General features: G+C 34.5%; 1 protein-coding gene across 3 annotated transcripts in view; it reads right to left on the reverse strand.

Moving 5' to 3' along the window:
- AHI1 (Abelson helper integration site 1) overlaps window positions 1-13,496 on the reverse strand; it is an 88,983-nt gene that overhangs the window by 70,344 nt on the left and 5,143 nt on the right. For all 3 annotated transcript variants that reach the window (XM_079298873.1, XM_079298874.1, XM_079298875.1), the window contains exons 3-10: window positions 13,092-13,213; window positions 7,038-7,648; window positions 6,334-6,476; window positions 5,828-6,041; window positions 4,740-4,929; window positions 3,116-3,211; window positions 1,456-1,641; window positions 373-510 (exon numbers count right to left, since the gene is read on the reverse strand). In XM_079298873.1, coding sequence (XP_079154999.1) covers window positions 373-510; window positions 1,456-1,641; window positions 3,116-3,211; window positions 4,740-4,929; window positions 5,828-6,041; window positions 6,334-6,476; window positions 7,038-7,648; window positions 13,092-13,213 — 1,700 coding nt within the window. The remainder of the gene's footprint in view (window positions 1-372; window positions 511-1,455; window positions 1,642-3,115; window positions 3,212-4,739; window positions 4,930-5,827; window positions 6,042-6,333; window positions 6,477-7,037; window positions 7,649-13,091; window positions 13,214-13,496) is intronic.

The following is a 13,496-nucleotide window of genomic DNA, read 5'->3' on the forward strand; positions in this document are numbered from 1 at the left end:
TGGTTCTTCAATGCAAGCTCTTTCTGTCATAGTTTAAAAATGTCTTCAACAAACCAAAAGAAAAGTCAAGAAAATATATTTCTAACCAAGCAGAAATCAGAGAACTGGCTTCTTGTCTTATTTCCATTACCCAAATAACCCTACTCTTTCAAATTCTTAGAGAATTCTGAAGATAAAAATATCTGGCTGTTCTGGTGAAAATAAGTTAAATCATCCATATTTGCTAAGTCTCCTTTACCATCTATGAGTTTCTAATGTTTTGTTTAATATCTTTATTAATTATTTTAATTAATTATTTGCTTTATAATATGTATAAAAATATAGTAAATATTTAAATTATTTTCACTTAAAAATTAAAGAAAAATGCTTCACCTGTCCAGGCAACCTTGACCACTTAAATGGTTCCTTCTTCTCCTCTGAAGAAGGTTCACATCCTTCTCTCTGGAGCTCTGACAGTGCTGTGTTATTTTGTTCCTGTTGAACAGCTGCCGTAGAGTGCAAAGGACCAACCTTAAGGCAAACAAAACTAAGTATCAGGGAAAAAATATTTTTAAAGTGAACAATGTAATTTCTAAAAAGGTTATAAGGTACTTTTTAATTTAAATGTCTTGCATTTTTGGATCTGGAACACAGATATGGGAAAAGCTTAATACATGAAAACTGCATTGTAACATGCCATTTAAAGTGACCAGGAAGTCAGAAAGTAATCCAAGCTTCCAAAGTTGTGTCAATCAAATGGTATGACATTTTTTTCAAATAATCAATAATCTCCTATTCTTAGTAACTATCAAGGTCAGTGAAAATTATAATTATTCCACTATTGTCTTACAATGTACTATTGAGAAGGTGCACACCTCACCAGGCTTCCACAGACCACCCTTCATAGTATGAAAGCGAGCAAAAGAAAGTATTACTACAGGTCTAAATACAAATGGGAAATTATATAATAGAAAAATATTGTGCTTGCATAAGAGTAAATGCCATATTTATCTTGAATGCCCATCTCAGCACATACCAGTGTAAGACTATTTTTAAAGAAGCTTTCATTTGTGAAAAAAAAAAACCAGCACAATACAGCCAGAGGGTGCAGGGAAGCAAAGTTTAGTAACTTGCATCTTTTCTCAAAGAATTTATACACCTGTGTGAGCTCAGGGACTTTAAAGATGGAATTTCTGCTAAAAAGAAGGAACATTATTCTTCAAGAAAGTACTCTGAAAGTTTTCTGACTGTCAGTGGCAAAATACTCAAAGATGTAGGTAAAAAAGTATGCCTATTTTTCAAAGATACCTATGAAGGGCTAACTTTTAAACACCTATCTTGAGAGGGAATATTCTTACTATATTTTATATATTGCAAGTAAGCACAGCTTTTATATATATGCATAGAAACACAGACTCACATGTTCCACCTAGGTACTAGTTCCTACAGAAAAGTCTTATTTATACATTAACTTACATGATCTGGCAGTTTTAGGCCTTTTACAGTTACATATAAAGTCGATGGGTAACGATTTCTAGGACACTTTGCCCACCAGTCATAAACCTCAACAACATTTGAATGTAACTTGGTCCTTGAAGGTGGGTAATATAACTGCAGACGAAGTTTTCCACCAACGTTTAGAACTCCATTTGCACCTACAAGCTGGAAGGGTGATTTAAAAGAGGAAAGAGGAAGAAAGATGAACACAAAAGTAATTGATAATTTTTAATATCTTAACTAACAGTATAAGCTTCTGAAATCCACTTCTCACTGCAGAAATATCCTAACTCTAAAAGTGATAATGAACTAAGTATGTACTTAATCCCTCCAGGATCAAATAATGAAGATTAAGTATTAAATGGCAGCCTAGTTTCACAAGATGCTTCCCCAGCAGTAATACCTTATGAAAAAAGAAAGACCTCTGCAATACCTTTTTTCTTTTTTTTTTTTTATAACTACTACTTGCTAAAACCAACCAAATCTTAAAGGACTGCTAGTCCACAAACAGCTTCTTCCAAATCTGTCCTCTGAATGCTGCAACGAAGGGCATTGGTAAGGCTTTGGTTCAGAGCAGAATATACAACAATGCAGCGACCTCTCCAACTTCAGAGGAGACAGAGTCCTCTCTGCTGAAATGAACAGAAGAAGTACCTACAGCCATTAACACTGATCAGTGTTGAATCAGGACATTTCTACTTTGACTGATACAGATGAAAGAACAATGCAGGCAGATGCAGTAAGAATGAAGGACAGGCAACAATTTTATTCATATTTATCAGCTGAAAAACTGTTCTTCCCTGTGTTCAGGAGTAGGCTGTACTGAATGCCTGGATGCACAGTTCCTACCAGCTCTGCTAACAGACACGGGATAGCAGATCCTGATTCCAGTAGATTTACCGTGGGTGAAGCTCAGAACAATCTCTGAATTGAATTACTGTGGAGATCCCCATCCCTTCACCTACACCTGCAGTCCATTATCTTCTGTATTTCTCACATTTCCTCTATGTTGAGGACTGTTCAATGATTGTCAATTATCACACATACACATAGATGTAAATAGACAATCCTCATGGAAATTGAAGTTTGTCAGCTCTCAGAAAACTAATTGACACATTCAAGTGTCTCTTAAAATGGTAGAAAGGTACATATGTGCTGGCTAAATTACCTATACCTCACATTTGGCACATTTGTATCTCAATTGCCACAGCATTTCAAACTCTGCAACTGAAAATGAGAAGCATTCTATAAGTTAGGGAGTCTTTTCAAAGACTGGACAACTGAAAATGCCACTAGAATACAGAACAGCTGTGGTACAGAAATTAGTGCATTTGTCATTTTCTTCACAATCACGTAAGCACAAAACAACCTTCTGTAATTTATGAACAAACAAACAAAAAATCTTACATGTGCTATACTTCCTTGAAAAACCCACTCTTTAATGTCAAGCCTGTTACTGTGTTGATTTCATGGGGTGGAAGAAGAGGAAAAGGAGAGAACAGCCAAGCAAACAAGGAGGTTTTTTTCCCCATCTTTATTGCTGAAAATATTTTAAAATGCTTTCCTAGTTAGTACAGCTAGAGATTTTCAGATAAAAGGATTTATGGATTTTGTTTCTTCATTTAAATATTTACAGTACCTTTAGAAATGCCCAACAGATTTTTCGGTAACGACCTTCCTGAATTTTTACATCAGAACTGGTTCTCAGATCATGCACACCTGGAGAATCAAGGACCTAGAAGTATCAGCAGGAATATAAATGTATTTCTAATAAATGTATACTTCATGGTAATTTAAAAGAAACTGCTGAAAATATGCTTGGCCAATTCACTAAATTAAACAGGTTTAAATTTTATGATATTACAAAACCAGTGTTTCTTCCACACGAGTATGAAATTAGAAATAACAGATCTTATGCATTTATCTGATTACTATTTTATCAGTAAATAAAATTTACTAATGTTACTATTTAGACTATATTTTTATCTATATTACTATTTATGGCCTCCATTAAGAAAGAAATCTAGTCTTAAAAAACCTTATTCTTGCTCTCTTTATGTCTCAATAAAAAAAGAAAAAAATGTGTAATTTTCCTAATAATTCAGAAATCATTTAGATTACAAATCTGACAACTAAAACCAGCTGCATATTAATCTAGATGGAAAATGTCAGTCAAAAAGTTTTTCTTTCCTAGCTTTTTTAGTTTTGTCATCAAATCAGTCATAAAACAGTCTGGGTTGAAAGGAACCTTCAAAGATCAGAGTTCTGATCCGTGGGATCAGACATTTTTCACTAGATCAGGTTGTTCAAAGCCCAATCCAACCTGACCTTGAACACTTCCAGGGATGCCTATGAGTCTCCATTTTTCTGTCAGGGACCTGAATTTTTTCATATTTAGCTACTCCTGGAAGTTTACATAGTATACAAAAAAGCCTTAGAATAATACTTTTTTTCAAACTTATATTTCATAAACCACATTGAAGTCAAAGAGCCTTTTTTCAGTGGAATGATACTTTTGGTTCCAACATTATTTCCATGAAGAATTTTTACATACAAATGTAATTAGTTTTGTGTTAAGCAATTAAGGAATTTTAATTCTATAAATATGTTCATTTACAAGCATCACAAACCATTAAGAAACATATGGCAATAAATTATACTCAATCTATTTGAAAGAGGAAAAAAAAGGAACGAATAATATTTATTATATTAGGTTTCCATTTTTATGCTAATTCTATAGAATCTCTCTGTACAAATATTAGAATGCCTAAGTTAAAATTTGCATTGCATACATAACCTAAAATTTTTCCTTTAAACATAATTGTACTGGAGGACAAATTAACAGTTACTTTATGAAGACTGGGACATGTTTAGAATGTTAATGGAAATAACGCAAGAGCTTGTTCATTGGTACAATGAGGTGCTGCTACATACAGACAAATTCCACCTTTGATTTTCTTGTATTTAAACCTCTTCTCAGATTTCAAGAACGTGAAAATAGTGATATCCACCATATCTTACCAGCCTTCCCCAGAAGTCTGAGAGCTGATTTTACAAGAAAGCTTTGTACACCTTGCTACTATCAAAAGATGATAATTTCCTATAAAAAACAACTTTTTGGTATCCCTACTTGACTTTGTGCCTTAAAGCTATTAACCCACTTTAACTAAAATAAAACATCTGATCCAGTGAAATATATACTGTTGAAGAAACAACCAAAAAACAGAATGTGCACAAATCAGATGCAAAATATTTCATCTTACCTCAAAAAACAAGATAACCTGAGGGTTTTCCTCAGTGTTTTGAATAAAGTAAGTGAAACACTCATTAAATATTACTTGCTCTTCCCACTCTGGAATTGCTGATTTTGACTTTCTAAAGTCACATGGTTGTGTCATTATAGGAAGAATGTGCTTTATATCTTCTTGTTCATAAGATGAATCTTCCTTCTTGCTGATTGAACATTTCCAAAGAATTACAATTGTTAGAGCATTTAAAAAAAACAACTTTGAACAAAACAGTATTTTCAATTACTGAAAGCTAATAAACATATCAAATACTATTTGCCTGATTCTATAACAATTTTTTCTAAGTCCAGTGAAAATTTAAGGCAATTTGCAATGTATATAGAAAAACTACAAACTGAAGTTGAAAATCCTAACAATTAACTTACTGTTAGCAAATTAATGCATAATGATCATAGTGGAGTCTACTGCTTAAGCCCCATTAAAATTTAGTTTCAGGAAAATTATGGAAAATGACAGTGGAAAAAAGTAAATGAAATAATTAGAAATATAAAGAACTAAACTTCATTTAAGGATTTTTAAAGTTCTTAATATAAAAGACAGACACTATTTATACTACTAGAATTTGTTTGCATATTCTTGGCTTTTATGTATTTTTGGCACTTAAGAAATTTTGCCTCTGGGAAGAACATAGAATGGACTGCATTGGAAATATCACAGATTCAAAAAATGCTGAGTTGGAAGGGACCCACAAGGATCATGAAGTCCAACTCCTGGCCCTGCACAGCACCATTCCCAAGAGTCACACCATGTGCCTGAGAGCACTGTCCAAACACTTCTTGAACTCTGCCAGGCTTGGTGCTGTGATCACTGCCCTGGGAGAACCTCAAGAGCAATACAGCAGTAGAGAGTATTTAAAACTGCCAAAAATAAAAGAGAAAGATCACTCTCATTTGTTGCATGAATATATATCCATATTATGATAGAAATTAACATCCACACAAGCTTAAAATATCCCATTGTTCTAATTTTCATATTTAATTTTGTAGGGAAGAGTATACTTATTTATTCTAATCAGTGGTAACAGAAACAGTTTATTAAGTCACCTATAATCCTTCTTCACATATAAGCCACTTCTCTGATCAACAATATGGATTTTAACCACAGGATGAGATACCAAGTGATCAATTTTAAGTCGATCCGATCTATGGATATAAACTCCCAAAACAAGATCATCACCAAAATCAAATTTAGATTGAGTTGAAATTTCCGAATTCTTCATTTCCTCATCATTTTCTGCAGCAACTTCCATGGTTTCTTCTAGAAATTAGAGCAAAGTAAACAGTCACTGGTGGAATATAGTAACTTCTATCTCAACTCAAAACTACTTACAGTAAATGAATTTTCAAGATTTTTAGATTGATTTATCAAATAAACATCCTCACAAATAAGCTTCAGAATTGGAGGAACAGAGGTACAATTGAGTAACTTAAGAAATATAAGAACTCAAATAGCTCAATCACTTTCATATTACTACTATGGACAAATATTTCTGTAGCACCACAAAAAGGGCAGCAAAGTAGCACAGTATTATAACATTTTATTGGCAGACCTTTCCTGGATTTGTTCTTAAACTTCTTGGCTTTAGGTTTCTGTTTATCCATCCTTTCTGATCCACATAGTCTGTCAGGTGACTGGCTTTCATTGCCACCTTCATCTGGATGATGATGCTGCAGCTCAGAAAGGGACATTGCACTGCAAGGTAATGGATCACTGTCAGCAGCCACAGTCCACTGCATATATTGATACAATTACTCATTGCCATTATTAATCCACCTGAAATTCTGCAACTCATCAGCTGTGTATCTTGAAAACACAACAACCCCCAGCCCCATTAGTGTCTTGTCTTTTTCAGTGCTGTCCCCCTTTCCTTTCCCCCTAATTTCCAGACAACTGCAGAACTATTTAAGTCAAGAGTTAAACAAATACTCTTTTGCTGGATCACTTACCACTTAAAAAAAAAAATCATACACAAAACTACCTTAAGTTAGTTAAGAGCTGAGTTCCACAGTAAACAAACATCAAATAGCAATGAAGAATATATTTTTTAAAATGTTAAAAAGAATCCATGAGCTAAAAATTAATTGTGACAACCTTTTTAGAAAGGATTTAGTACCATTTTTTTTCATAACAGAATCATCCAGTTAATCACTTAGAAAATAAGAACAATTTATCAGAAAGCTGCTGCTTATCTTGTAATGCAACATTTTGTTAAAGATTCACAGACAACACACTGTGTACAGTTTGTCATGTTACCTTGTTTCAGCTTCACTTAAAACTGCTCGCTCTGTCTTCTTTTTCTTCTTTTTGCCCACTTCATTATTCAGTGCAACTTCATGCCTTTGAACAATGGAGGTAGATTCAGACATCTGTTCTTTAAGTTTCTTTCTCATTTTCTTTTTAATTGCATTTGCCTCTTCCTCAGCCATGTGCAGCTGATAGGCTTGAATTAGCTGCTCTTCCTCTTCTAATTCAGTTACATTTCTCACTTCAGTCAAGGAATTTTTGATCTTTCTATCACCTTCCTGATGAGGTACATCTGTTTGTGATTTACTTTTTGTTTTCTTCTTTGGAAAATCATTAGTGTTTTCTTCAAAACTCCCCAATTTAGCTTCATATAAATCTTCCTCCTCATTAAATTGTTCTTGTAACAGTGATTTCTTTTTCTTCTTGCTCGACTTTGGCTGCTTGTTCTCTTCTCCACTAACAACATCATTGTTTATTTTCTTTGCAATTGACGCTTTCTCTCTTAATTTATTTTTTGTAAATCTTGGGCTCTCTTCTTCAGGATTATATGTGTTGTTTATAATTGCTTCATCATTCACACTTTCCTTGGATAGATCAATATTATTTCTAAAGGTATCAAGCTATAAATGAAAAGAACATAAAGCATATTTGTACTAAAAATCATGTTCCAAGGATAAACACTGCACTTTATGTTATTATTCCTTCACCAACATTACTCAAAGTAAAATTTAATCAAAGATCTAATTATTTTGTTGCTTCAATTTGGCAAATGACAGATTGCAACTCAACAGAAAATTCACACTGAAAAAAACCATCTGGTATTTGGGTACCTCATCCTCAAGATTACACTATGTTTTCATCTAACTTTTACATATATCCAAGTGAAATAAAAGGAACTCAACAAGTCTACTCCACAAACAGATGCCAGTGTTTTACATTGTGGAGGATGAGACCTCATGCACCACGAAAACAAATACTTTCATTGACTGAAAATCCAAGTTAGAGACATATTTCAGGCTTGGTTGTTTGTAGTCTCTTATACTGAAAGCTGCTTGTCAGAACTCAATTTCAACTAATGCATTTGTTTAAGTGCTTCTTGATGATTTTATAGAACACATATTGTAAACTTTCCTCTCTCCTTCAACTTTCTATTTCTGGTTACTAAAGGTTATAATGCCACTTCCTTGCCTCCTTGGATATGTTCAAGGTCAGGTTGTAAGGGGCTGTGAGCATCCTGATCTATTTCAAGATATTCCTGATCATGGTTCCCTTCTAGTCAGGATATGTCTCCCAGTTACAGAATCGTGTTTGTCATAAACATTTGTGACAATATGTGAAATAAGCCTTGCATTTTCATCTTATGCTTGCTTAAAGAAACCACTAACATCATATTTATTTGTAAGTCAATGATTCAAGAGAATGTGCATAAATAACATCAAATACAGAACACAGTACGGAAAATAACAAAATTAAAGAGCAAGTTCTGTATAAACTAAGAAAAACCCCCAAAACAGAATAATGTTCCTAATAGATTCTTCATTACCTTATCTTTATTTCTGTGAATAACTTTAACTGTAGAGTATGAGAAATGAAGATTAAGACACACTGACAATTAAAACCCAACAGTGGCCAATAACTAAGGTGATGCTGATTTTTGTCTTTGTTAAAAGATCAATCCACTAAGTCCAAGTAGTAGAGAATTTGAGAAATCCTGAACCAAAAGCCCTCATCTGTGACCTGGTCAAGAGTTTCTAAAATCACTCTGATATTCAAGAATAATCTCCTTAAAGGATGCAAAAACTGAAACACTTAGTATAATTTGTTATTTATTATTGCCTGCAAACAAAAACCCATAGATTCATAGAATCACTCAAGTTAGAAAAGACCTTTAAAATCATCAAGTCCAACCATTAACCAGCACGACTAAATCATATCCCCAAGTGCCACATCCACATGCCTTTTGAACAGTTCTAGGGATGGTAACTTCACCATTTCCTTGGGCAGCCAGTGTCTGACTACCCTTTCAATGGAAAAGTTTTTCCTATTATCTAAACCTCCTCTGGTACAACTTGAGGCCATTTCCTTATAATAAAAACAAATCACAATCTCAAACTACAGCAAATTTCAGGAACATTAATAGATACTGCAGGCAGCACAAAGCTGCTTCAGCAGTTCAAACAAATTCCTCAGATAAATAGCCTGTATGATCTCAATTCAGCCACCTTTCCCACATGCTGTAATTACATGACATAGTTAAACACAGAGGAAAGATGCAAATAAGTTACAAAACAATGAAGCAAAAGCCAAGAGGTTTATAAAAACCTTCAGATTAGGATTCTGGCAGAGGTGAGAATACTGATACAGATTCTCTGAAACACAGGACTGAGAGATGTCAACTAAGAGCAATCATCAATACATAAACACTGAATTGGAGAAAGGAGTTAGGCTGGAAAAGCAGCTCAGTAAGACAGGCCTGTCTCTGGAGTAACTCCAGAGGGTTGCTGAGCTGAATCTGACTTTCTCAGCTTAAAATATGGAACAAATAAGAAGGCTTTGTTTCAAAACAGCTCTGTGGCCACAGTACACCGGGGCAGAGGAAGAGGAACTCCCTCCCAAAAATAGCCTTGCTTGTGCTACTGGCTTGAGAGGAGCAGGGGATGGGCTGACACTCAAGGCTCACACCACAATTAGTCAATCACAGGCCACATCACTGCCATTCCTGCCCCAAAGCAGACAGCAGGGACAACGCCTAAGAATCTTGCACCTTTTCAAAAGGACTTCTCAAATACGCATGAGTGGAAGCTGGCACCGTACAGAGTGAGCTTGTAATGGTTATTTGGAAACTTGTGTAACCTGATTTATAGAGGTACCTGAATTTCTGCCCATAATAATACAGGTACACCTTGAAAAATTAGGGATGGACACTGCCAGCCCACTGAAGTGCTGATATGTATGGTTGTAAAAGACCATTAACCTACAGTTGAGTTGTTAATCAATGTACTTGTGATGATGGCTTGTTGGGTGCTATGTTTAAGAAAATCTTAACATACTAGGAAGCCAATTTTACTGCTATTGCTTGTGTAAGGCTATATAATATAGACATTCAAAGCTAGAAGAACATTAATTTACAGATAAGATGATGGGCTCAGAATTTTTTCACCAAATTCTGATGGAAAACACTGAGAAAATGTGTAGATCGATTATACAGTCAACTATTATCAGTTCTCCTATTTTACGCACAAGGAACAATGGGGTAAAATCCAGTGGAAATCTCAACAATTACTCAGTGCCTTTCAGCCTTCAATCCAAATAAATCTGTTGCAGTCCTGTCTTGAACACAAAACCCAAGTTAGCAGTGCCATCCCAATATGTCCATCCCAATATTGCAATCTGATCAGACTACAGTCTAAGAAATAAATTTTTGCCTCCATAGAGGGATCTAACCTTTTCATCTGGTAGAAAAAATTTAAACATCCTCTTTTCAACCACAGAATTTAGATTGAACTAAGTAAATTCGAACATTTTCATGATGACTTCACACAAGTTAATATATCTGTAAGTTGTAATAGGAGGCACAATCGGTAAAAAATAAATATGGTGACTGCCCTAGAAAGGATATTAGCAAATTAATTTTTTGGCTGTGTCTCAATTACTTGTTTTTTCCACAATGCCTTTAGGCTTCACACCCACTGCCCCAGTGGCTATTAATGAACAGCAAAGCAGAACTTTAGCTGGCCACAGCTGATTTATTTTCCATCTCCAGTACAAGCTCTTCTTTCCTATCAGTTGTGGCTTCAAACTCATCCTGCCCTACAGACATCAACCTTTCTTCTCCCAAGCAGACTGCTTTCCTGCTGTCCAGGCAGGTTCTCCAGGCAATAGGCACAGAGAGCAGAGCAGGCAAGCACTCCCATTATCCTCACTTTCCATCATTTAAAACCATAGCAACCCCCTGCAGCTTCAGAACTCAAGTTTCAAAGAAACAGTGGACTATAAGGGAAAAAATCTTATTAATCTTTAAGAAAGGCTAGAGCAAAGACAAAGGAAGGAAACAGACTGGAACATATCAAGTGGAAATAGGCTCTGAACCATGACTAGTTTTTGATCAAAGCTGGGAGACCATTTATGGCAAGTGCATGACACGAAGCCAACCATCACTGACAGATTTCACATTATTTCAAGATATGTGAAACTCTGTACAGTTGTATCATATGAACTGAAGAAAATGGGAACAAAACCAGCCAATCTCCTCTGTCTACCTACTCTTCCACTCCCACACACATTTATTTTTTATAGAGAAATGACTGTTTATTTGCTGAAGCTTTTACAGAAATTTCTACTTGAATGCAACCAGCATGGAAAATACCAACCTGAGCTCCTGCAACTTTGTCACACTTTAAGGAAATACTCCAAAGGGTCAGTAACAGGTTTCAATACAAGCTCTCCTCAAGTCCTTAATTTTTAAGTGGTTTGATTTGTAATATTTAAAGCTTCAACAAAGCCAGAAATTTGAACTTCTGCACTGATCCTAAAAATGCTTCATAATTTACATGCATACCACTCAGTTTTGATTCAGATCACTGTGATTTTAAGTGCTTCTACAAAACTCCAAAACACTAGTGTTTTACATCAGAGACTTCTGGAATGGAAACCAATTCTAAAACCAAAGCAAATTTAAAATATTCATGAGCAATATGTAGTTGCATATGAACATACACTTACATGTTGAAAAATACTTGCATTTTACAGAATTAAAAATTCACATTTCATAAATAAGTAAACTTAACTGTGGAAGAATTTAGTCTTTTATTTACATATATGCCAGCAAATAAGGAAAAAAGCCACCTTCTAACTGTCTGTATTATTTTTAGATATCAAGTTGATTCTTTGTACAGACTATTGACTACAAAGCATATACATCAAGAAACATACATTTTTAGATAGTCCATATAAAATCCAACTTCAGATTGTCAATCTGAGACCAAATATTTAGCAATACTAAGTTTAATGTATCTATTCAGAATATACTTAATATATACAACTACATGTATGATATTTATGATTTATGATATTACATGAAATACCACTTATTTGTCTCAAATGAGTATTAATCAATGAACATTCATTTCCAGAATCTGATACAGACAAAATTTTAAGAAAAAAGACTGAAAATATAAATACCAGGAGGAAAATAAAAAAACAGAACATTCATCTTCTAAATAATTTACTTTCTTTGAAAATTCCAAATTTTCTAAGTCAATAATCAGGTACATATAGAAAAAGTTCATATTGAACTTTTATGCTCCTCTTCAGGAAAAAGAAAAAATGTGAACCACAACCCAGAGAGATTTCTGAGGCTCCTTTACTGACAGACAAGCCACAAACAAAAATGTCATCTAACTATAAAGTTGGGGTTATAGAATTCTTCCTACTCTGCAAGTCAAAAGTTAAGGTCAAAACCATTACAAAAGTCGACATGTGAACACTGAACGACTCAAGACACAAAGCTCAGAACACGCATAATTCACTGATTACTGAGATTTAAAAAAAAGTAAAAAATCGAATTGTTAATAATTTTCTCTAATATTATTATACCTTCTCATCAGCTCTCAATTCACAGCTGTATTAGATATACCTGTATTACACAGATGTAGTATTCTCAAAATTAAATATTTTCACAACTATAATTTTACTAGCCCTCAAACATCTAATTAACTCCCAGTAAAGTCAGTACTGATACTGAAAAATTGTATGAAAAAAGGGTATGGAAAAACAAGTACAGGTGAACATTAAATAAGTGCATGCCTGCATATGCCACTTCCTTTTCACCATGATTATAGTCTATACAATTATGGCATACCTCCAAGTTACAAGGCTGCTTTGCTGGCACACAAAAAAGAAAATAAAAGCCACACCAAAACCAAGGGGTACATGCAGAAACATCCTTTACACTTCTGTTTTGTTTTTTTTTAATGCTTACATCTCCTTCCCGCAATACATTTTCCTGATCTTTTTTCTGTTAAGGAAGGCAACCAAACAAAGCCTGCATGTGTTGTAACTCACCACAATACTCTCTTGAGAGTCAAACTTCTTTTTCTTTGGTTTCTTTGTGTCTGCTATGCCAGCATGGCGTCTGAAAATTTCCTCAAAGCGGACTTTAGTTTTTGCCTTTGCCTCACTTTCAACTGCAAAAAGAAATGGAGAGTATGATTTGCTATCTCATTAATCACCATTGCTAAAAAAAGTGCATAATCGTGCTTTAAAAGGATGAGAATTACTTATCAGGGAAAGTTTACCAAGAAATTCACTTTGTATTCAGTTAAGAATTTCCACTAGCAACATAACCCATACAAGGATAACTCAGCAGCTTTGCACAGACACAGACATATCAGTCTTTCACCTGTGGCTGAAGTCAGCACCATCTACTCTGTCTCCTGAAGAAAGCATATTTTGAAGGGTACATGCAGC

This window comes from Erithacus rubecula, assembly GCF_903797595.1.
Source record: "Erithacus rubecula genome assembly, chromosome: 2".
In the NCBI taxonomy this organism is placed as follows: Eukaryota; Metazoa; Chordata; class Aves; order Passeriformes; family Muscicapidae; genus Erithacus; species Erithacus rubecula.